Below are 25,620 nucleotides of genomic sequence, written 5' to 3'. Positions count from 1 at the left end.
TATATAGAGAACAGAACCAAATTTATAAGAATACAAAACATTCCCCAGTTGACAAATGGTCAAAGGATATGAACAGGAAATTCTCAGATAAGGAAGTTAAAATTATTTTATTCTTATTTTAAAAAGTGATCCAGATCACTCAATTGGATAAATGTACATTAAAACAACTCTGATGTACTACCTTGGATTGTTTTGATGAAAAAAGAAAATGATACATGTTAAGGGAGATGTGGGAAAATTGGGATATTAATACACTTTTGGTGGAGCTATGAGCTGATACAACTATTCTGAACCAGCAATCTAGAACCATGCCCAAAGGGCTATAAAACTGTATATACTCTTTGACCCAGCAATACCATTAAAAAGTCCGTGTTCCAAAGAGATTAAAGATAGGGGAAAGGACCTACTTGTACAAAAATATTTGTTGCATTTCTTTTTGTAATGGCAAAGAACTGGAAACTAGAAGGATGTCCATGACATAAGGAATGGCTAAACAACTTGTGGTATATGATTATAATAGGATCTGGGACAACTAGGTTATCTACCATTATAGAAGGAACTTATGGAGTTCAAATGCAGATTGAACATACCATTGTTCACTTTATTTCCTCCATGAATTTTTCTCTAGTGTAAGCAATATTTACTTTATTTCCATGTTCATCATGTTATAAAACATGTATTATATGAAGACATATGTACAACCTATTTATTACTTGCCTGGGAGAGAACAGATTGCAAAATGTTAGAAAATGATTGTTAAAAATTGGATAAGGTGTAAGCTAGGTGACTCAGTGGATTGAGAGCCATGCCTAGAGATGAGAAGTCCTGGGTTCAAATATGACCTGAAATACTTCATAGTTTTGTGACCCTGGGCAACCCCTATTGCTTAGCCTTTACCACTCTTGAAACATAAACCCCAATTAATTCAAAAAGGAAAATCATGACACTGATTTAAAAGATTGGCAGTATCATTGTTACTTCCTGTTAATATTGAGTTAAGAAAAATATAAAATATAAAATAAGAAAAAGAAAAATATAAAGTATAAATGCCAGAAGAAACATGTTCTTACTGTTTTCGGATCTCTGGAGTATCATACAGTCCATTGTAATCTGAGTCAAACACAGGGCCACTGACTACATTGACTCCATTCCTTTCTCCAGCATATCTTGGGAGTAGGACATTATGGAAGTAATTCCATATGACTAAACCAAGAAGGAGAAAAATGTTATTTGAGAATTACAAATTATAATAATGTGGCAGAAATTTAAATAGCTAATTTAATATAGCAAATCTATCTTTAAAATAGCATATCTATCATATACATATGCTACTATGTAGGCCTATGTGTATCTGCACAGATATGTAAATATCACATGTGTGTGTGCTTTACTGAGCACAGAAATTAGAGTTATAAGATCTCTTGGTTAAAACTTCATTAAGCCTATTTCCTCATTTGTAAACAAAGGATGCTAATATCTGTACTACCTGCTACTCACCTGTGGTATGAGTCAGCTGGGGATTTACATAAAATTATTTAAAGCCATAAATAGGACCTAAATATAACATTATTATCTCAATGGTGAAACATATGTGCAGCAAATAACTCTCCTGTAATTTGTTTTTTAAATCATAAAAATTATCTTGCTATGTTTAAAATTGATCTGACTTTAAAAAAAAATTAAGTCAGACAAGAATTTTCAGGAATATATCTAGTGTATAAAATAAGTTATACTTGTCACTCACTATAGCAAAAGAATTGAAATAATAAAGTTTATGCTAGGTTAATTTTTACCTTGAAAACTCTGGTACATTGGTATTATATTACTAGTAATCAGGGCTTCCTGGTATCTGTTATTGGAGCCTTTAGTAAGTTCTGAAAATGAGAAAAATAAAAACATTTTCTAAAATGTTCTTTTTAATAATATTAGAAAGAACCCCTCAGAAATGAGAAAAAAATTAAGTTGATTATCACTTTAGACCTAAAACATCTTCTCAGAATAAGACAAAGCCTTGGGCAAATTCCCAAAATTTTTGTTTAGTAGTATTCCTTCAGAAAGAGAAAATAAAATCACATACACATACTTGAGACTTTTTTTAAGGTTTCTGCATTAACTCATTGCTGCCTTGATTTAAAAAAAAAGAAAAAAGAAAAGAAAAGCAGATACTTTTTAAATTAAGTGCCAGAAAATGGGAAAGCACCAATTTGAACAAAAAAAAAATCTATAGATGCTTTCTTTGACCTGGCAAAGAATTGGAAACTAAAGGAATGTCCTTAAATTGGGGAATGGCTGAACAAATTGTTAGATATAGCAGTGATGGAATGTTATTGTGCTATAAGGAATGACAGGATGATTTCAGAAAAAGCTGGAAAGATCTACATGAACAGATGCAAAGTGAAATAAGCAGAACCAGGAAAACATTGTACATAGTAACTGAAACATGGTGGGATGATCAGATGTGATAGACTTTGCTACTAACAGCAATACAATGATCCAGAACTGTTTCTGAGGGACTTATGAAAAAGAATATTTTCTACCTCCAGAGAAAGAACTATTGGAGTAATAATGCATATAAAAGCACATGACTTGTCATTTGTTTATTTGGGTATGTTTTGGTTTTATAATATTGTTGACTTGTAAAAATGAATAACATGGAAATATGTTTCATTTGATAATACATGGATAACCCAGATTGAATTGCTTGTCAGCTCTGGGAGGGAGGAGGGAAGATGGGAGGGAGAAATTTTCGATCATATAACTTTAGAAAACATGTTCAAATTTGTTATTAAAATTAAAAGAAATTAAAAATTTTAAAATGACAAGCCATTTGATTTTGAAAAAAAAACATGAAAAGACCTACATGAAATTATGAAGAGTAAAATAAGCAGAAATAAGATAACATATTGTTTGAAGAATGACTTGTTTATGTCCAACTCCAGAAAAAGAACTGATAAATAGAAATGGGTAAAAACAAGTTAAAGATAAAAAGAAACAGATAAAAAAGTTTTATATATACATATATGACTTCAGAAAACTTGTGTGGAAAGTTATTAAAATAAAAAAATTAAAATAAAATTAAGTGCCAGGAACAGCTAGGTAGCTCAAGGAATAGAGAGACAGGAGATCCTGGATTCAACTCTGGCCTCAGACACTGCCTAGCTATGTGACTCTGAGCAAGTCATTTAACTCCCATAGCCTAGCCCTTACCATTCTTCTGCCAAGATGGAAGGTAAGGCTTTAAAAAAAAAAAAAGGAGCAATGGTCAACTATTACCTGTTGTCAATAATATTATTTGGTTAAAAAAAAAGACTCCTTGATTACCATCACTCAAATAAATTAATCATATTGACAGTCATCCCTCCCTAATCTAAGCTCCATTCTTGATTGAGAAGATAAACATATATATATATATATATGTATATATATATATATATATATATATATACACACACACATACATATACCTACCCCTTGGGTTTAGAATAGCACTGACTATCCAGAAAAACACAATGAACAGCAAATTGGCTTTGGAATGCTTGCACAAAGTTCTCCTACATAATTCTAATAATAGACCTCAAGTCTATTTTATAATGCAGTTGCCAAGTGCAGATCTAAGATAATCACTCCAAAGAGTATAGTGGAGAGTTGCCTCAGGCTATGAGAGCCAATAGGATTAGCAATTTTTTCATTTCAACCTCTTTTTTTTGCTAGACTGATATAATATCATCAATGAAAAACCAATATACTGAAGACTCCATTTTAAGAACAACAATTTACCTTTCTGCTATGGACATTTATAACCACTTTTCAAGCACACAATTTTTTTAAATCTTAAATGCTCTCAAGCTTTCTTTCCACCATCTATAAAGCCAGCATGGTACAATTTGTTTCTTTTTTCTTTATTCATCTATTTGTTTATTTATTCATTTCATTTTTACTTGTTCAGCAATTCTTTTTTAATTTAGGATAATTTTCATGGTTACATGCATAGCACAATTTTTTAAAACATCAGTAACTCTAGAGTCAGAGAACTAGGGTTCAAATACCACCTCTATTGCTGTGGACCTAAGCCAACTCACTTTAGTTCCCTGGACCACTGTTTTCTCATCTGTGAAATGAGGGGATACAGGGCAGCTAAGTAGCACAATGGATAAAGTGTCAGGCCTGTTAATGGGAAAATTCATCTTCCTAAATTCAAATCTGGCCTCAAACATTTACAAGCTATGTAACCCTGTGCAACTAACTCACTTTAGAAAGAAAATGGGAAACCATTCCATTATCTTTGCTCTGAAAATTTCAAATAGAATCACAGAGTCAGATACAACTGAAAAGACTGAACAACAATAAGAATGAGCAGGTTGAACTGAATGAATATATATGATATGATGTAGCACCTACCTTAACTTTCTCCTAAGCTTTACATGGGAAAACAGAAGAAATAATCATATCTATGTTGTCAGCACTGACCTTGTTGTTACATGTCAAAATATTATTACACAATTCAATTCTTCATTAAATTTTCAAAAATCCTACTTCCAACAGTTTTCTATTAAGCAAATAGACTAAAATAACATCATAATGTGCTCTAGGTCTAAAAGTGATTTTTTTATTAAAATTACACTTACGTGGAGGGTAGAGGAATCCATAACTTAGCTTTGGATTATTTTTATAAAATGAACACTTCCGGATGGGACTTGGAGGTATTCGATGGTCCTGGTAGAAGCAGTTTGAAAAGTCTTCTGCAGAAAAACTATCCTAATGAACAAAATAAGATAAGCTTAAAGAAAAGCTATAGGCAAATGTCATGAGCATTTGAGGTGATAAAGGTCATTTTTACCAGGGAGGGGTTGAACAAGGCTTCATGGCCAAAATCTGATTCAGATAACTCTGAATTGGCAACTGGAGGAGAAAGACTTTGCAAAATGATATTTGTGCTCCTTGCTATTCACTTCTCTCTAGGTCTTAGGAACACTACTCTCCTCTTTTTCCTCCTTCTTGTGGCCACTCCTTCTCAGTATCTTTTCCTAGGTCTTCCTTCAAATCAAATCCTCTAACTATAGGTACCTTTCAGGGTTCTCCCTCTGTACTGTCACTTGGTGATCTCATCAACCCCTATTGATTTAAGTACCATATTTTATGCTAATGATGCCCATATTTACTTGTTATGCCTCCCTTCCTACTCTCTACTCTCTACCCTATTCTATTACTACTAATCACATCTCCAACTGCTTTTTACATATCATTGCTGGATGTCCAGTAGACATGTTTAGCAGAATTTATCTTTCCCCTACCCTACTTTCCCTATTACTACAGATAGTAACAGCATCCTCTCAGTCTTTTAGGCTCACAACCTATGAATCATTCTGGATTTCTCACTATCTCTCCTACCCCCATATCCAATTGGATGCCAAGGTCTGCCGATTTCACCTTTGCATCATCTCTCTTCAATATGTCCTCTCTTCTGATACTTCAACATCTGACACATCCATGAAGACCCTCATCATCTCACACCTGTATTATTGCAACAGCCTTCTGGTGAATTTGCCTGCCTCAGCTGTTCCCATGTTCCAATCTATCCTCAATTCTTCCATTAAAGTGATTTTCTTAAAGTGTAGGTCCAATTCTCTCTCTGTGTGTCTCTGTCTCTGTCTGTCTGTCTGTCTGTCTCCCTCTCTCTCTCTCTCTCTCTCTCTCTCTCTCTCTCTCTCTCTCTCTCTCTCTCTCACACACACACACACACACACACACACACACACACACACATACACACACACATATATACACATGCTGCCCACTTGATAAACTTGAATGACTTCCTATTGCCTCCAGGAGCAAGTAGAAAATTGTTCTGTTTAGCATTAGCCCTTTCCTTCCATTCTAGTCTTCTTATCCCTTACTCTTAAACACATATGCTTTGGTCCAGTGTCACTGGCCTCCTGAGACTGTTCCATGAACCAGATGGTCCATTTCTGGACTCTGGCCATTCTCTCTAGCTATCCATCATGTCAGGAATTCTCTTCTTCTCTGGCTTCTTTTCAGCCTCAACTAAAACTCTACCTTTTATAGTATTTCCCAACATATATTAGTTGCCTCTACTATTACTTTTTATTTATTCTTTATATACATATATTTGTACATATATACACATATATTTCATTGCATGTTGTCTCCCTCATTAGACTGTAAGCTCCTTGAGAGATGGTACTGTCTTTTTGCTATTTTTGTATCCCCAGCTCTTAGTACAGTATTGTATAGTAGACACTTAATAAATATTGATTGATGGATGAATGAATGAATGGAATGGAGAAGTGAAACACACAGATGGAAGAGGACAAGACTAGAATTGAAAACAAAGAGCAATCTACTGTTAACACAGAATATGTGGAGCATGACATTATTGAAAATATAAGATAGTCCTAGACTGTTAGGGACCTTGAATGTCAAATCCAGAGGTACATTATCAGTCAATTATTATTGGCTCCCTGAAGATTTGTGAACAGAGGAATGACGTGATTGCAGCAGTATGTATGAAGTTAAAAGATTACTTGGGGAGTAGTATGGAAGACAGAATAGAAAGCTGATAGAAAGGAGATGGGAAGACATGTTAGTAGATTAATAATCTAGGCAAGAAAGCATGAGAAATTGATCTAGGATGGTTGCAAAAGAAGCAAAGGGAAGGCTCCATATGTAAGACATTAAGGATAGAAATAGCATTATTTGACAACTAGGTTGATATATACAGTGAAGTGCTAGCCACAAACTATGCTCTAAATAACTAATTGCTGAATGAATAAGTGAATGAAAAGATTACAATTCAGGCAAATTCCTGGTCAGTTTACCTGACTAAACCAGATTGACTCCATAGGTATCAATCAGTATTTTAAAAACACAATTTTAGAATGTTACAGCTGAAAGAGACTTTAGAAATTATTTAGATCACACACCTAATTTTAGAGATGAAAAAATTGATGTTAAATTGCTTTCACAAGGTTATAGAATCAATTAAAGGCAAAGGCTATTCGAGGCTCAGAGAATGCTACAATTAGGTAAAACATTCAGAGATCTAATCTAACTTCTTCATTTTCCAGACATGGAAGCCAAGTTCCTGAGAATTTAAGTTAAGCAATTGGCCCCAAATCACATAGACCATAGAAAGAAGAGCCAAGACTGACTGGATACAAATCTCCTAGATCTCAGTCTTTGGTTATAAATCAAGATGGACTATGAACAAATTTTTCCTTACTATTTTGCTTAATAATGACCATTTAAACCATCTATGAGGAGGGGCACACTACAGTCACATATACTTGCATTTTTGTCAACAGTATAGGAACTCCAGAGTGGCATCGTGATGTCGCGGCTATATGCATTTACGAACTGGTGTTGGTAAAGAAGACAAAAAGTGCTGTTCTTTTGAAGTACCCTGGGTCTTCCATAGGGCAAGATATTACGCTTGATCACCTTTTCTAAAATTGTAAGGGAAGGGAGAAAAAAAACAGGATATAGAAAACAAAGTTACCATTTTAATACCTTTAGCATATCTGCAAAAGTGAAAAGCATTTTCCCCATATACATTCATTTGCTATTTGACTCTGTTTATCCCAATTTGGAAATCAGTTTTTGTGCTCTAAACCTATTTGTAAATAGTTACATTATAAAACATTTTAAAAAGATCATTATAGCTTATGCATATGAACAGATAAAGAGAAAACAAGAATAACAAACCACTGTGAGTTTAGGAAATGAAAATTTACTAGTATATGCTTTCATAAGTAAGGTCATTTCAAACTAAGTTTATGAAATTTTCCAAAATCCTTTGTTCTTTATTATTGTCAAATTTGATTGTCTTTAATATTAGTCCTTCTTAGCTTTTTGACCTACCTAGAATGAAAATTTCTTAACACCTGAAAATGAACAAGTTTTTTTGGGGGGGTGAAAAGTGATTTTTTTTTTGGGATAATCAAATTGTATAGTATATAGGTTAGCAACTATGAAACTAAAAATTAATGAATTATAGAATCTTAGATTTGGCAAGATCTTAAAGATCACTTCATAACCTGTATATGAGAAGGAATTCCCTTTATGATATCCCCCAATTACTATTGCGGTCATCCAGATTCAGCTGAAAAACTTCCTCAGTAGTGGGTAACTGTGCAATGAGAAAATCAATTTTACTATTAAACATCAATGTTAGGAAGTTTGTTTTTTGTTCCTTAGAGAAGAGAAAAAAATCTATCTTCTACTCATCTTGGTTTTCTACCCTCTGAGGCCAAGCAAAACAAGTTTAATATTTCAAAAAATAGTAGTTCTTCAAAATCTTGGACAGTTATTCTGCCATTTCATTTCCTGTCTTCTTTAGGATTAGAGTCCCTACATTCTTCAACTAATATTTATATGGAGTGATTGTCTATTCTGACCATTCTGGTTATTCTCCTTCCAACATACTCTAGTTTATTAATACCCTTCCTAAAACATAACCCTCAGACCGAGACACAATAATCTGAACATAACCTAAATAAGGTAAATTATAGGGGGATGATAACTTCCTTCACTTTGGACACTATATTTCTTCAACACTTCAAGGATCCTGACTTTATCTGTGTGGGGATTCCATCTATCAATCATCTATCAAGGCATCTCATAGTCCCTTTCTGGCTTAGTAGAGGACCTTTGAGGATGTCTATGAGTAAAACAAACAAAAATATGTATCATCCTCTGGCTAACCTTGCAAGAAGCCTCTCTCAATTTAGACAATGGAACATCACTGGGACTATAACTTGGAGTTTTGCTTTGCTTTGTTTGCTGGCTTTATAAAAGCCATATTCGTTTTTCTATCCCACTAACATGAGTTTTAAGAACGAAATCTCACCTCTTGTCATCACAATGATATATTAGAAAAAGATTTTTCTTCTATTATTCCAGGCTACTTTGATACATACTGGCTATGTGATACTGAACAAGTCATTTAACTCTATCTGTCCTAGGGAACTCTAACTATAAGTCAAAGAAAATATACCAAACTCCATTGGTATTGGGGAAATTTCTCCTTTATCTTTATGCCAAAGACATAAAAGGTCCAATCTCAATCTTTATACCTAACAAGGGCTACACTTACATCTATTCTCTTAACTTCCAATTCAGATTATTGACTTCTGTTGTTCCAGGTCACATTGTTGTCTCATTGCACATGCTTTCCACAAAAATGGCATAAGACAACTAGGGAGTACAGTGTTGAATCTCTGAAGTCAAGAAAATGAGTCCAAATCTCACCTTGGACACTAACTAGCTATGTGACTCGGGGCAAGTCACTTAACTTCTGTTGGATTCTATTTTTCTCAAATGTAAAATGGGGGTAATAATAGCATTTCCTATTCAGGACTCTTGTGAGGATCAAATGAGATGAAATTTGTAACAACCTAGCATAGTATCTAGCACATAGTAGATACTATATAAATGTGTGTTCCCTTTCTCTTGTCTGCCTCACTTTCCTTATCTGTAGAATATATTAGCACTTACCTTCCAAGATTGTTGCAAGGATTAAACAAGTTAATATTTATAAAATAACTTTGAAAACTTTAAAGAGCTACAAAAATAATTAAAATTCTTTTTCACATTATCTAGCCATGTCTAAATGATCCAGTATTCATGCAAGTGACCTCTGAACCAATATAATACTTTACATTTATTTATTCCTACTAATTGTCACCTTATTCATTTCAGTCCAGATTTCTGATCAGACTTCTGACCTCCATTTAGATCTTGTCTCTACCATCTGGCACATTGGAAATACAAGTCAAACTTTACAGGCTACTTAAAATTTCTGATCAAAATATTATATTCAGAAGAGCACAACTACTTTAAAAAGGAAATTGAAGCAACAGAATCTCCATACAAGAAAATCAGACACTCTCCAATTTATAGTTAGAATTCAGTAGCCCACCTTGTTCTTAGAATGTTTGGAAGATTGATGTTTAAAATATTCCAAGCTTCATCTAAATGGCATCAAATGCACAGATGAAAATTGTTGTTTTTAAAACCAGTCATTTGAATATTACTATTTTTTATTCAGAAGTTTATTAGCCCAACTTTAGGTAAACTAACTTTAACATGGCCCCTAATGCTTAGCACAGTACCCCATAGATAAAGAAGTCTTAGCAGAAGCAATTGATGACCATCACCTGAGGCTTTATTAATAAATATCACAAAAACCTTCAAAATATCTTCCTTGTGGTTATAAAGAGTGATTCAGCTCCCACTAAATATGATATCGCTCACTATTTCCAGTGTAAATATTCCTGTCCCCCTTATGACTAATAGTCTAGACCATCCAAAACAAAGAAATCTCTGTGTTATACCAGGTAGGGACATTAATATTAGAGGCTTCTCTCTGGGAGTTTTCTGTAAGAAACTCCTATGTTTCTTATGCTGCTAACTAAAAATTCACTTCTATATTTATTCTGATTTTACGTCAAAATAAAGCTCTCTTACCTTCTTCTGTGGTCATATTTAACTCTGATTGAAAATCCACTATGGATGAAGCCTAAATATTTGAAAAACAAAATTAGAAATTCATGTAAATTTCTGAAATTATCAGAATTTATAGTTATAAGAACTGGATACTATAATTAACTAACATTGACCCTGTCTAAAACTGGAAGTTCAAGTCTTATATGGGAAAAGGCTATTGTGAATGACTAGAATTCCATAAAAATTTCATAATTGTGCTTTTAGGATAAGGAAACATTGGAAATACATAAATTGAAAACTAATCATTACATGCCCCCTCTATTTGCCTCTTTTCCCACCATCTTTCACAAAATTTAGTCAGACTAGAGGTAAACAGAAAAAAACCCAAAGTAGCCTCTAAAATATTTTTATAGATGATTATTCTGTTTTTTTATAATATTTCAGCACATGTTGATCACCAGTGGAGGCCCTTAAACATAAACATGTAATAGAAGGCAAGTAAAGACAAATTAAATTTGTTGCCAAATAAACCCTTTCTTTCTCCCCCCTCAATTTAATGACATAAATGACCACATAGAAAATAAAGATGATACCCTATTTAATTCAGTGTCACATGTTCTCTTTCTTTCTGTGTCTCTCTCTGTCTCTGACTGTCTAATAGCATACAATGCAATATACTCCACTGTACAATAATGACAACTTCTCTCCTTCATCTTAATCAAATTAGAGCAAACCATGGAAAAAAAACCACAAAAGTCAAAATAAAAAACTGTGATGTCAACCCCAAAAACTAAAACAAACAAACAAACAAACAAACAACAAAAAAAAAAACCCAGGCTTTCTAAGAATTATAAACCTATCTCCTACATCATCAGATTTTTAGTTCATCATTAAACATGCATCAAATTGCCTTCTACATCGTTTTGAGCACTGGAAAATTGTAACACTCTGATGAATATCTTTAGGCTCCTTACCGAGTCACAAGAGCAACCAAGGTTGTCTTTTGTTTTCTTTGTAAAAGGACATTTTGCTGGATGGCTCACTTCTTTGGGATGCTCTGGTATGTGAACAGGTTCCTTTAGAAGATGATTAAGACTTCCATGAGTTCCATTATTTGGAGCTGGTTTCAAATTCAGTAAATCTATAATGATTTAATGAGTGGTGAATAATTATTTGAAATAAATTCAATAATGAAAAGGTAGAAATGATAGATCTTTCTTAAATGACATTTTTTGAGCATGGGCTTTCCTATCTTACCTAGCCTAGAAATAGGGTGACCATTCATAGTCCTGATCCCCACACTGAATATCACAAGAGCTATTACCTGCTCTATTTCTGACCCAAGTTAGTTTCCTTATCCTTAGGCAGTATAGTGGCCTCCTGCTCCTGAATGCTCATAATTTTGGTACTGTTTTTAGCTTATACCCTCAATTTACATAGCCTACTGCATCTCAGAACTTCTGTGCTACAGCAATCCACCTTCGATCTCCTAAGTAGCAGGGATTGCAGGTTTCTGCCACTATTCCCAGCAATTGTGTTATATTCTTAACATCAAATGCACATAAGCCTTTATAAGGTCTGTGCAGGAAGAAAAATCAAGGAATTTATACTGCTTTCATTTATTTCTGGGTGGATTTTGATTACACTACTTTTATTGGAAACTTGAAGAGACTTGACATACTATACTTACTTATAAAATTTTCTGCTGAAAATAATTTGTACCCCTAAAATTCTGAGATTAGCCTTCTAGTTTCCCCAAAAACATGATCTTCCATATCCCTACTCTTTAATTTTGCACATCTCCCCTATACCTGCAAATTAATAAATATTTGTTAATAGAGTGAAGAAGAAAAGTAAAAATATCAAAGATTGTTCCAAAAACATGTGTACTGTACCACTCAATATGTATTCATAAACTGCCTTACTAACTATGCTTTAATTCTAAATAAAGGTTCAGAAATAATGAATCAGTTTAAACTTACCACATATTAAGTTATAAATTTCTATGTTTTCAAAGGGCTCAACTTTAGTATTATGCTTGAATGCAGGTCCATAGGCAATGAAGAAGGCCTAAGTTTCAGCCAAAAAGAAAAAAGAAAAATATTTCATGTTAAAATACATTGAAATGTGCCATAAGAGTTTTTGTGTATAGAATTTAATTTAATAACTCATTTGTAGAGTCAGTGGAAGGTTAGAAGGAAAATATCAATTGACAAAGAAATGTCTTTTAATACTAATAATAACAATACCTTACATTGATGTGTTTAGTATAAACTACCCTATCAGATAGGCAGGATATTATTATTATTATTATCTAATAAATGGGGAAAACAAAGTACAAAAAATTTTAATGATTTGCCAAAGTTTAATTAATCAAGCATTATTAAATGCCTACCATGTATTATCTAAGTACTAAAGATGCAAAGACTGAAATGAAAAAAATCTCTGCCCTTAAGGAGCATATATTCTATGGCGGGGGGGGGGGGGGGGAGATTTGCACAAAATAAATACAAAGTAATGTGAGAGAGAGGAGTCACTATGATCAGGAGAATAAGAACAAATTTCATGTAGAAACTGGTTCTTGGGTCTGACAGTTTCAAAGGAAAGTAGAGATTCAAAGAGTGAAAGTGAGGAGGGAATATGTTCCAATTATGGGGAGCAGTGCAAAAGCACAAAGATGGGGGGGGGTGTTAGAAGATCATATGTAAAGAATAGCAGTGAGGCCAGTATAATTTATCCAAAGAGCCAGATTGGAAAAGATTATAAATGTTAAAGAGGAGACTGCATTTGACTCCAGAAGTAATAGGGAGTCACTGTTCTTTACTGAAGAGAGGAGTGAAACAACAAATTTTTACTTTAAAAAAAAAAATCACTGTAGCAGCTGTTTGGAATGTAGAATGGAATGGGGAGAGACTTGCACCAAGAAGATCATTTAGTAGGCTATCACAACAATCCAGGCAAGAAGTGATAAAGATTTGAACCAGGAGGCAGCAATGGCTATTTTAAAATTTTCAGTGCAAGTGTTTACATTTTAGAAATTAGCAAAAGCTACAAACTGGAATATTTTTTGTTTAGTTGATTTCCAGACTTTAAAAAGTGATGGAGAAAATGTTGATAATGATTAATTCATTATATTATTATGCTTTAAATATTGTATAAAGTCTTTTATAATATACCTTATATTTATATTTTATAATAAAATTATAATGTTATTACTATCATTCTAAATTAATAGTTAAATATCATAACTATAATATAAATATATTGGTGATAATGTGGAGAATAAATTAATAACTTGAACAATTTAATTCTTAGATTGTCATTTATTATGCATTATTTCTAATGCATTATTATTTAATACAAATTATACATAATTATATTATAATTATTTACTAATATAAAGTAAATTAAACTGGAAAGTATGTCGAGTTTACTTTTTTCCTGGAGTGTTAAACACTTAGAAGAACACTTTTTGTAATTGGTAGAAAGAAGTGGACAGATGTGAGAAATGCTGTAGGACTAGAATTAACAATACCAGGCAACTTATTGAATTGAGGAAAGAGGGGATTGTTAGAAGTGTTCAGGAGAGTGAGAATAAGGAGCTGAGGGTAACTCCTTAGAAAGATACCTTTGGGATTGAAAGAATGGGGATGCCTTTTCCAAAAATTGCAAAGTCAAGTGAGTGGTACAACCAGAATGAGAGCATAAGTACTTTAAGATATGCAAAGTATCTTTTAAACATCATTTGATCTTCACAATAAACTTGTGAGAGAAGTATTGCTATCATCCCTATTTTTCCAATAAGAAAAACAGGAGTTTAGAAAGGATAAGTAATAAATGAAGCAAGAAAGATTTTAAAATTTTAAAAGAGAGATGCCTCACTTTAGGCACTTACTGAAAAGTCGCATGTAAATCAAATCATTTTAAGTACATAAGAGGAACTTATTTTTAAAGTGTTTTTAAAAATATTTTTGCAAAACAGAAACATGCTATATTTTGTTTTGCAAGCTTGGATTTTAGGCTGTTTTCAATTATGCATCAAATGTTTTCTTTTTGAAAAGGCAAAGAGAGAGAACATTTTCACTTACTTGCATATTTGAGAATGTATTATCTGAGCCATGGAATCCAGATCCACAATATTTTCTCTCTGTTGGATTCCTAATTTTGATATAGATGCATTAATTAATATAAATTATTGACATTACGTAACTAGAATGAAGTTTTTACATTTAAAGCGTCTGAAATAGAGTAACTATTTCATAAATGCTTCACTGGCTGATAGGTCTAAAAATAAGGACCTGCTAAAAGACACAGGACTGATCGATGAATTAGCTTTTTTTTTAAACTGCTATAAAAGTTTCATTTATTTTTTCTATACCATCTTATAAATCAACTGAATAAGAAAGAGATTATTTCCTTTGTCTTCCTATCTCTTCCCTCTTTGCCCTCTACCCTCCCAAATCGACTATAGTAGTTTTGTTTTGTTTTTTAACTTTACCTTACTGATTTCATTCCAAGACAGAAGACTGGTATGTGCTAGACAAGTGGGGTAAATTAACTTGCTCAGGGTCACACAGCTACAAAGTGTCTGAGGCCAAATTTGAACCCAAGCTCTCCTGACTCTGGGCCTGGTATTCTACCCACTGTGCTATTTAGTTGCCTCTAGTATAGAATTAATAGATAATATAATTCTGAGTAAAATACCATTATCTGACTGCTGGTTCACTATTTAAATTCATCTTGGTTTGAGAAAATGGCTACATATGGCATCTACTCTACGTGGAGGCCATTGCATAATTTGATGATTTAGGTCTTGGTTTGTCAGCAATGTTACTCAACTGGTTAATTTTCATTGAGTGGTCCAGATATCACAGAGCTGTGTTAAAATGCTCTGAGGTGGAATATAAAACAGGTGGTACAATCTTCTTACTCATGAAATTTATGACCCAGCAGCATGGGCTTAAAACTACTTGCAATGCAATGGTTTAAGGAATAGAAATTAGCAAAATACAACAATAGTATTTAATACAAAGAAAATTCCAAATAAAGGGTCAGGTATTGATGAAGTTAACTTTCATGTTAAGTTTCCAAGGACTCATTACAACCAAATGTGATGGAACATCATTATAAACACCCATATTTTTAATATTCTGCTTATACATGATTAACCGCTTCCCTATCTTTCTTCTTCTCTCCTCCATTTTATTCTCTTCCTCATCAATCTTTTTGCAATTTTCCTTTAATAACCAGAATGCCAGTAACAATTTTAACTATGCCTACTTCCATCAATCCTGCTGATTTTTCTTTTTTAATGGCCCATCCCCTCTCCCTTTTTATTTCCAATGGCCACCATCTTAATCTAGATCTTATTACCTCCCCAGCATCTTTCTGGCTTTCCTGCTTTTATGTTCTCTTCTTCTGGGTTCAAACTATGACTCAAAATACTTACTACCTGTATAACTGGACAAGTCACTCAACCCTCTTAGTCTCATATAATTTATGATTTGTAAAATCATAAATTATAACATCAATATTATAAGATTGTTGTGAGGATAAAATGAGACAAAATATAAGAAGTTTTGCAAACCTTAAAGCACAATGTAAATACTAGCTATTATGAATGTTATTATTACTCACTGTCAGTCCTTTAACTTCTCTCAGCCTCAGTTTCTTAATTGGTAAAGTGAGGCTAATAATAGTACCTACTGTACAACAATACCTCCTTTGATTAAATAAGATAACACACATAAAGTTCCTCACAAAACTTCAATGCCTTTCATTATTATTCTATACTAACTATCCTCACTACTTGAATAATGTACCACAATAATCTACAATACTGTTTATGATTTTATTTCCTTAATTCATAAGGCATTAAAAAGAATATAAAGGAAGAACTTACAGTGCAAGTTGCCACTGAGGATCTAAGTAGAATATCAAAGGTTCAATTCTATCATTCTTCGCAAAATGTAAACGCTTGGGTAAAAATTCTTTCAAATAAGGTTTGAAGTGCTGATCTGGTTCCCTGCACTGAAGTCATAATTTTAATTGAAAATAAGCAGAATCATTATTTTTGTGTTTTCCATTAAAATCCAACTCTATTCCTTCATTGTGTCATAAAATTTATTCTAGCTTCTTAAAAGGTATGTCAGCAGAATAAAATGCTCTGAGGATCATCCTAAAAGGTCAGAAAACATGTATATGAGCTTGAAGATGTAATGTAGAAGCTTTGTCAAAGGACTAGCCGAGCTAAATTTGAAGCGGATTGGGATCAGAAGGTTGGCACACTAACTCAGAAAAGCCACCCACTGGTATTGCTCACACCAACGAAATCACAAGTCCTTGGAACACTGAACTATAAAGCCTTAAAATGAGTAGGCTCACCATGAAATGACTTTGGAAATCATGATAATGTTTCCTGGAACAAAGATGGTTTTGTTTTGTTTTGCCAGAATGCATATTAAGATAGAAGCATAAAAATAAACTGGAGCCTAGTTCTCAGGATTTATCTGATAGATTCTAGGTAGAACAAATTTAGTGTCACCAAATATTGTGTTTGTTCTGGCTATTGATTATATAATCAATTAACAAATATTCTCTTATCCAAAATAATAAGGACTTTCCTTAATATTGGTGATTAGAATTAATCTACCTTAACAGGATAAACACTTAAGCCTCCTTAAAAGATACTGATTAGGTAAAATCAACCCACAAAGGAAAAAATTTCAAACTTGCAATCCCACAATTCAGTTTTTACATTCTTTACTTAATTAAGCTTCAGAAGGATGAAGCATGTCTTTGCTTTATCCCAAATCACCCTAAATCAATTGTTTTTATTTAAATGTATTTAAATCTGAGTATATATTTAGCAAAACTAAAAACAATTCGATATTACAAAACATGTAATACTTACAGAAAGATTTCGGGCAATGTCTTCATAATTAACTGAAAAAATACCAGATAATTCGTAAGTGAGAGTTTATTACATAATCAGAAATAGAACACACTGTAAAAACAAAAATAACAATAAGGAAATTTAAGCAAAAGCATTAGGTTAAATACTTAAGGTTTCAAATGTCTATTTGTGAAGTTATCATGTGTTAAATATACACTCCTTGAAACACATCCACAATAAGCTTGAAATGAATGTGACCTAAATATAAAAGGTTGCATCACAAAAGCTATTTAAAAGACAATTAGATCTTTCATAATGTTAACAAAAGGAAAATCATTAATCCAACAAAGATTAGAAGCTATCATAAAAAAATAAAATAGATTATATGAAATTAAAAGGCTTTTATGCAAACAAAATCATTGAAGCTAAGATAAGAAGGAAAAACATCAGCTGGGGAAAGGCTGTATCAAATACTTCTGGCAAGAGTTTGATATCCAAAATATACTGGGAATTATCAAAAATATAAATGACAGTCATTGTCTAAAGGACAAGTGGTTAAAGAATATGAAACAAGTGGTTCTTTAAAAAGAACTGTCAACTATGGACGTAACTGTAAACTATGTAACCTACGAAAGCCTCCAAAACAGGGATAGGCACGTTAGTATTCTCTTGGTGGAACCATGAATTTGTCTGACCATTCTAGAAAACAATTTGCAATTTAAAATGCCCATGTATATGCTTTGATTTGGAAATCCCATGCTACACATATAACCAGAGAGATTAAAAATTAGAAATGTCTTTTATATATACTAAAATATTCATAATGAATTTGTGCATGAAAAAAACATTGGAAATGTATATCCATTGATCAGTGAATAGTTAGAATGTTTTATGAATACAATAGAATATTGCTTAATTATAAAAGGTGATAAATATAAAAATTCAGGGAATGGTGTCAAACTAATGAAGAAATAAAATAATCAGTACTAGACAATGATAATATGACTACAACAATATACATAAACAGAACAACAAAAAGAACCAAATGCTATGTAAATATAATAGGTTTGAGACAATGGAAGAGTTAAGAAAATATACTTCCCTCCCTTTGCAAAGGGAAGGGACTGAAGTACAGCATGTCACATATACTATTAGATGTAGTTAATACAGTATGTTAGTTCTGTGCTGCTTTTATCTGAGCCCTTTTTGTTTTAGGAAGTATCCAAGCAATTAAGTTGTTTTCTATCAAAAACTGCAAAGGCAAGAAAGGATTGGGTGGGCAGGGATTTGGAGGGGGAAGTGGCAAAAGAAAGCTGTCTAAACTACAACTGAAATAATATTTTTGAGTTACCATTTATTTGAATATATAACATGAAATAGCATGTATTATAATAATAGCAAATGCACATGATTTGATATGAATATGCAATAAATTAGAATAAATAAACCTATCAAAGAGAAACAAATTCTTGGCTATGTACACAAAACTATGCCTCATTCTTTTCAATTTTTTTCTGGAATCATTTGCTTGGAAGAAGGTAGTATATTTAAGAGATAATGTGTAATTTTATTTTTGTCATCTTTTTAAAAATAAAATTTTAATATTTAAAATAATTTCTGATTTCTTAAGGGTCTCATTGACTTTTTTTAAGAAGTCTTTCTTTTTCCTTTAAAATTTCTTTCAATAATTTAAATCATTCTAGATAAGAATTTGCCTACAAAATAGATGGTTTTATTTTGGTAATCAGCTCTGTTACTGGTATTAATGACAATGAAATTGACTTGCAGAAAATGCAGATTTTAATATTTTCTAAAATACTTTTTAAAGTCTATAGGTCACTTAAGCTCAGGTGTTCTGTACTTTAGCAGTACACTGCCACACACATTGCAGCAGCACTTTTCTAAGTGATAAAATTTATCAAGTCAGGCTGGAAGCCATGAAGGAGCATGACTATATTTCCCCTGTCTGTGCAGTATTTTAAGATACTTGAGTTGGAGAAGAGTTAGACTGCCAGTCCAAAGATCAAAATAAAGTTGCATTCTTTTCCATCAGATCCCCTTTGTCCTTCCTGGTCAATATTGATTAAGTTTGACTTGTAATAACAGGTTCTGAATATAATCACTCATTTTGTGGTAAATTTAAATACTTACGAGTCTGATGATTATCTGAAGCATCAAAAATTCTGAATCGAGCTGCAGGACCATAAAATACTTTGACATTTTTAACATCCCCCAAATACTTGTTCAGGTAGACATATTTTTTACAGCTACCCTGTTCCATTCCTAGGAAGAAAAAAAAAGGCATTAAAAAAACTAGAATTCTTAAAAATGAAAAAAAGGTTATTACAAAGAACAAACTTTCCCTTAATTTCATTTGGATGATGATCTGTGGCAATTTCAAAGGACTCATCATGAAAAATACAATCAACTTTCAGATGGAGAACTAAAGATTCTGAATGCAGATTGAAGTGTACTGTTTTTTTTTTCTTTCTTTCTTTATTTGACTTGTTTCTTTCCCTTTTCTCTTTTTACAAGATGGCTAGTGTGGAAATCTGTTTTGCATGACTTCATATATATATAAAGGTTAACATTTCTTGCTTTCTCAATGGGTGGAAAAGGGGGTTCAAAGAAGAGAATTTGAAACTGAAAATAAAAATTAAAAGCAAAATTTTTTTTAAAAATTTCATTTGACAAGTTTAGCATTCCTACCATGTGCTATATATTGGTGCTACAGAGAACAGGAGAAAAAGGAGATATGTGAGAGCTTCTCCCCCCCCTCTAAATATCTAGCAATCACTATCACCTGACTTTGCTTTGCTATTATCCTCACCCTCCTAAACTTCCTTAATATTTATTCTTTTTTAAAATAAATTTTAACTGATACCTTGTTTTTAAAAAAAATCCTTCTTCAAGCATTATAGCATCTTAGATAAATGTGATGAGGCAAGTATCATCATCCCAGTTTTATAGATAAAAAAAACACAAGAATAGTTTGGTCCAATTCATCTGGGAAATTAATAACAAAACTGTCTAACTTATTGTTTTGTAGATTTTTCTATTAGTATTTTATCAACCAAAGTAATCATTTATGCTTCCCAGAAATACTTTTCAATTGACCATCTGTACCCTTCTCCCATTTTCCAAACAGTATGTCATTAACATAGTAAACAGCAATTCACAATAAAAAAGAAATAATATTTTAGAGGTTGACATGTGCTAAAGCCAGGTCCAATAACAGTCTAGATCATATCTACTTCAGCAAAAGAAATATAGAAAAGATTAATGAAAATAAAATGTTCTAAAAATCAAACTACATGATTTAGGGAGGAAGTAATCTTTTAAATTTTCTTCTAATGATTTAGATTGGTTGCTGCCTCCACCCCAAATTAACCAACAATTACTTATCTTTATCTTATTTCAGTAGTTGGGTTTTAAATTTTCCTGAGTTGCACATGTTCCTTTCATGTTTTTTCCTTCTAATTTCCCTTAAGTATCAGCACAAAGTTCCAGAATAAGAAGGAAATTACATTGTGAAATTTAGATTATTGACTTATTAATAGTTGAGTTGTAGTTAATCTCTGAAATCAGTACTTATGGATCAGATTTATATTTAATTGTACAGACTTTGGTAGTAGGATTTGTGAGAGTATAAATTCCCTATTCCTATGAGCTACAGCCTGGACCTACCTTACCCTGGAGATGGTAGGGAGATAAGGAAAGTGAATAGAGAATCAATCAACCTGGTCCTAAAATGTTCTGCACAGCACAAGGTCTCTTTGGTGATAGGTGGTGTCTGACGTGAGATTTTCCAGAAAGTGTTGACTAACTCGTCGGTATTTACTCCCTTGAGTAGGTCTCCTTTTTGCAAGGAAGCATGATTATGCAAAATATGAAGCCCACTCTTCACTTCACTATAGACCAATCACAGTCCTAGTTTAAATCATATCCCTGAACCTTATGTAACCAACTATGTATCAAAAGCTACTCTGGCTGTCAGATATGTCTTTGGCAACTAAGGAGTCATTGACCTCATTTAGCATTAGCAAGGCTATCCTTGCTAATAAGTTGATCATGCTCAGTACATTGTGCCTTAGTTTCTCTGTTAAAATGAAATTTAAAATGTAAACAAAATCAGGTCCAACACAACCAATCTCTTGACACCTCTGATATAAAGTGCAACTGACATGAATTTAGATTACCATGATCTGACACAAGAATAAGGTTGATGCATCTGTGTAAGTTCATTGTTTTAAGTCCATCCATCAACATGCCAACAATGCTGTCAACTCTCTGTAAAGCCTTGATGACCTAGGGAAGAGAAGAAATTTCAAATGAAACAAACTTTTGGTTAAATTTTAGCAAATACTATTTTCTGCCTTATAAATCTATTTACATTTTAAGGAAAAAATAGATTGAATGCAGATCTATATTATATATAACAGTCATTTGAGGCTCTAGAGTCAGGAAATCATTGAAAAGAAGGAAGTGACAATTGACTGAGAGGCAGGCAATCATACAATACTAACAGTGATATGGCCAAAGCACCTTTGGAACAACAGCCAATTTGATAAGCCCCTTTCCATGTCCCTTGCTTGACAAATATTCATGAAGTATATATGATTCAAACTACAACTCATGGGTTTAACAAAACCATAGTATTAATCTAACAGCTATATTATTCATTGCAGATGAATTTGCATTGTATCTAGTAAACTTAACTGTCCAGGATCAAAAATTTTCTTAAACATAAAAATCATTAAATCCTAGAAAACAATAGAACATAAATATAATGGCATCAAGGGACATTTCAGAACTACCATCTGGTAGCATTTATCTTTTCCACACAGAAAATGCCCTCATCAGTATTCAGGCTCAATTTTATACTTAGGAAAGATGATTTGGCTCAATCTTTATCATCATTCATTTTATGATTCTAGAAATAAGCTATGACATTCTCTATCAACATGACCTCTCAATCATTCAAAAACACACTAGGAACATGAGTTAATGTCAACACAAATCAAGTTTAAATTTATCTAAGAATTTCAATCATCCAACGAAAGGAGCAGAACCAGGAAAACATTGTACACAGAGACTCAAACACTGTGGTACAATGAACGTAATGGAATTCTCCATTAGTGTCAATACAACATCCCTGAACATTCTGCAGGAATCTAGAAGAAAAAAAAACACTAGCCACAAGCAGAGGACAAATTGTGGGAGTCAAAACACCGAGGAAAAGCAACTGCTTGACTACAGGGGTGGAGGGGACATGACTCAGGAGAGACTCTAAATGAACACCCTAATGCAAATACCAACAACATGGAAATGGGTTCGAATCAAAGACACATGTCATACCCAGTGGAATAGTGTGTCAGCTATGGGAGGGGTGGTGAGAGTGGGGGAGGAAAAGAAAATTATCTTTGTTTCCAATGAATAATGTGTGAAAATGACCAAATAAAATAATGTTTAAAAAAATAGGCTTGGAGGAAGCATAACAAGCTTTTCATTAAAATTATATTCTCCATTTTGAAAAAAAAAGAATTTTAATAATCCTATTACTTATAGATATATTAAATTTGGGAGTTAAATTCAAATGGATTAACCAAGAACCCTAAAGTCAGTAAGATGAGCTAGGAAAATCAATTCTTTGAAAAGGATAAAAAGAAACTTAATTTTAACATATATATTCAGGGTAACTAGGTAGCACAGTGGATAGAATGCCATATCTGGAGTCAGAAGGATTTTGGTACAAATCTGGTCTCAGACACTTCCTACGTGTCTGTGACTTCCACTTCCACATCCCTGTGACCCTGGACAAGTTATTAAACCCCAATTGTCTGGTTCTTTCTTACTGTTCTTTTTGCCTTGGAATTGATACTGTATATCAGTTCTAAGATAGAAGATATGGGTTTTTTTTATTAAATCCTTACTTTTCTTCTAAAAATCAATACTATGTATCAGTTCCAAGGCAGAAGAGCAGTAAAGACTAGAAAATGGGGGTTAAATAATTTTCTCAGGGTCACACAGCTAGGAAGTGTCTGAGGTCAAAGTTGAACCCAGGACCTAATATCTCTAAACCATCAGACTACAGTATTTTCTGATACATATTTGTATCAGATTCACATAATTTTACTTAAAACTTGCTTTCTGTCTAACTCAAACCTTACCTGCCTACCTAGAAAGAGAAGAGACATATGAGAGCCATAAAGGAGCAAGTTAAGAAACAATTAAGTATACTTAAACAAAAAAGAAGTGACACTTAGATCTCCTTTCCTCGTAGTTCCTTTTGAACTTCTACCTGAATGGTGAAAACTGATGCAAAAGTGCTCAAGAACCTCTTGCCTCTGTAAAAAGAATGTCAGTACAGGCATATTTTTGCCAATATATGGTACATATGGTGTTTTCCTCAGCTGCCATTTCCTGGACTATAATCCAAATATGTAGTTGGCAAAGTTAATACTGCCAAGATTTAGGAGCAACTTTTGACCTAATTTCTAACCTTCCAATTCTTTATAAAGTTCTGATAACTAAAGTAAACCTAAAGCAACAGGAAACCATCAAAAAAAAAAAAGAAAGTGAGAAAGTCAGCTTCCTTTCTCATTTCCCACCTCTTCTTATGACATCACAGAGATCTGGCACCTTGCCAGTCTATAAGATGGGTGGTACATAAGATATAGTGCTAGATCTAGAATCAGGAAGGCAGGAGTTCAAATCTTGCTTTAGACACTTGGCAAGCCTATGACCCTGGGCAAGTCAAATTACCTCTAACTATCTCTGTTTCCTTATCTTTACAAAGGAAATGATAATAATACTCAATACCCAGTGCTATTGTAAGGATACATTGATATAATATATTTACAGTGCTTTGCAGACCTAAAAGTCCTATATAAATACTGTTCATCATCACTATCTCACCATCATTACCAAACTCTTTCCCAGTAAGAATTTAGTTTTGAGACTGATACTGAGTCTGAGAGCCTGGGCATTGTTGATTATGTTTGGGGATGACTATCATTTTTAAGAAGCAACCTAGAAAATTAGGAAAACTACATGTAAGCTCTTCCAACTATTCTAGTCACCCTGAATATTATTTCAAAGCCTTGGTTCGCTATAATTTTCTTATCCTCCATCCACCCTATCCCTGAAATCCTATAAACCATAAGGAACTATCCTAAAATCCAAGCTCAGTTAGCTGCTAGCCTGTTCCACAAAGTCACCAATGAAAATGTACTTACTTGACTGCTGACAGGTCCAAATGAATGCCCTGAAGAATCTGGTTCTTCTAAATACAGAGTGTAAAAGTGTGGTCTAAATCAAACAGTATCAAAATGCAATATTTTATAAACACATTGAAACATAGAATAGAAAATATTAATTCAACAATTGAGATCAAATTAAAATCCATTTTATATCATAGAGAGAATATTTTAACTGTTGAAAAAGAGTTGTACATTGGATGACTTTAAAACAGTTGAAATGATTAATCCCATAGATTAGTCAAGGGCACATTAACACGTATAGCAAGCCAACTAAGATTATCAAAGGCTGTTAACTTCTCTAAGACAATAAGACAATAGAGAAAACAGAATATCATTTCTGCACGTACATACCTTTTATCTTTAGGAAGCTGTAGCCACTGAAGAATAGCCAAAACTCTTTCTTCAAATGGAATGGAACTAATAAAAGAAAAAAAGTAAAACAAAAGAACCAATTTTGAAAATTTGAAAAAGAACCATTATTTTGAAAATAAATCAAAAGAAAAATATCTGTGACAGGGACTAATGTAAATCAGTCAATAAATGAATATTTATCAAGCACCTGGGCATTTAAAGGAAGCACAGAAAGAGCACCAAGAATTCAACTTAAAAAAAAAAAACTTTCTTTGGTAATTGAAAATAATAATATTTAAGTTAACAGTTCCATAATATTTACTATGGACCATGAACTTTGCTAAACACTTTAAAATGTTATCTCATTTGAACCTCATAACAATCCTGAAAGATGCCATTATACTTCAAAGAAGCCAAATATTTTACTGTCATAAAAAAGACAGGTAATTTTCCTTTCGTGCTATGAACTACATCTGAGTCTAAATATTCATGTTCCCAATTACCTAGAAACAAATATTTTTTGTTAAACCTGTGATTTCATCTATTGTAGATCAGTGACTCTTCTGTAAAAAGGCTCAAAGATTCTGGCATCAAGAGGGTAGATGATTTGTCCACTGTTCCCCAGATAGTACATGTCAGGTGAAG

At 32.9% G+C, this 25,620-nt stretch overlaps 1 protein-coding gene across 1 annotated transcript in view; it reads right to left on the bottom strand.

Annotated features, from left to right (window-relative positions):
* Positions 1 to 25,620, bottom strand: part of ENPP1 (ectonucleotide pyrophosphatase/phosphodiesterase 1) — a 110,762-nt gene that overhangs the window by 14,739 nt on the left and 70,403 nt on the right. Inside the window, exons 10-23 of the mRNA XM_001380368.4 lie at positions 24,976 to 25,041; positions 24,601 to 24,673; positions 21,562 to 21,670; positions 19,514 to 19,645; positions 17,381 to 17,412; positions 16,370 to 16,497; positions 14,556 to 14,625; positions 12,450 to 12,537; positions 11,442 to 11,608; positions 10,489 to 10,540; positions 7,312 to 7,466; positions 4,626 to 4,755; positions 1,794 to 1,874; positions 1,071 to 1,203 (exon numbers count right to left, since the gene is read on the bottom strand). Of these exons, the coding sequence (XP_001380405.1) occupies positions 1,071 to 1,203; positions 1,794 to 1,874; positions 4,626 to 4,755; positions 7,312 to 7,466; positions 10,489 to 10,540; positions 11,442 to 11,608; positions 12,450 to 12,537; positions 14,556 to 14,625; positions 16,370 to 16,497; positions 17,381 to 17,412; positions 19,514 to 19,645; positions 21,562 to 21,670; positions 24,601 to 24,673; positions 24,976 to 25,041 (1,416 nt within the window). The remainder of the gene's footprint in view (positions 1 to 1,070; positions 1,204 to 1,793; positions 1,875 to 4,625; positions 4,756 to 7,311; positions 7,467 to 10,488; positions 10,541 to 11,441; positions 11,609 to 12,449; positions 12,538 to 14,555; positions 14,626 to 16,369; positions 16,498 to 17,380; positions 17,413 to 19,513; positions 19,646 to 21,561; positions 21,671 to 24,600; positions 24,674 to 24,975; positions 25,042 to 25,620) is intronic.

Source organism: Monodelphis domestica, chromosome 2 (genome assembly GCF_027887165.1).
Source record: "Monodelphis domestica isolate mMonDom1 chromosome 2, mMonDom1.pri, whole genome shotgun sequence".
NCBI classification, from domain to species: domain Eukaryota; kingdom Metazoa; phylum Chordata; class Mammalia; order Didelphimorphia; family Didelphidae; genus Monodelphis; species Monodelphis domestica.
The sequence above is the reverse complement of the archived record's forward strand: the minus strand, read 5'-3'. Positions and strand labels throughout refer to the sequence as shown.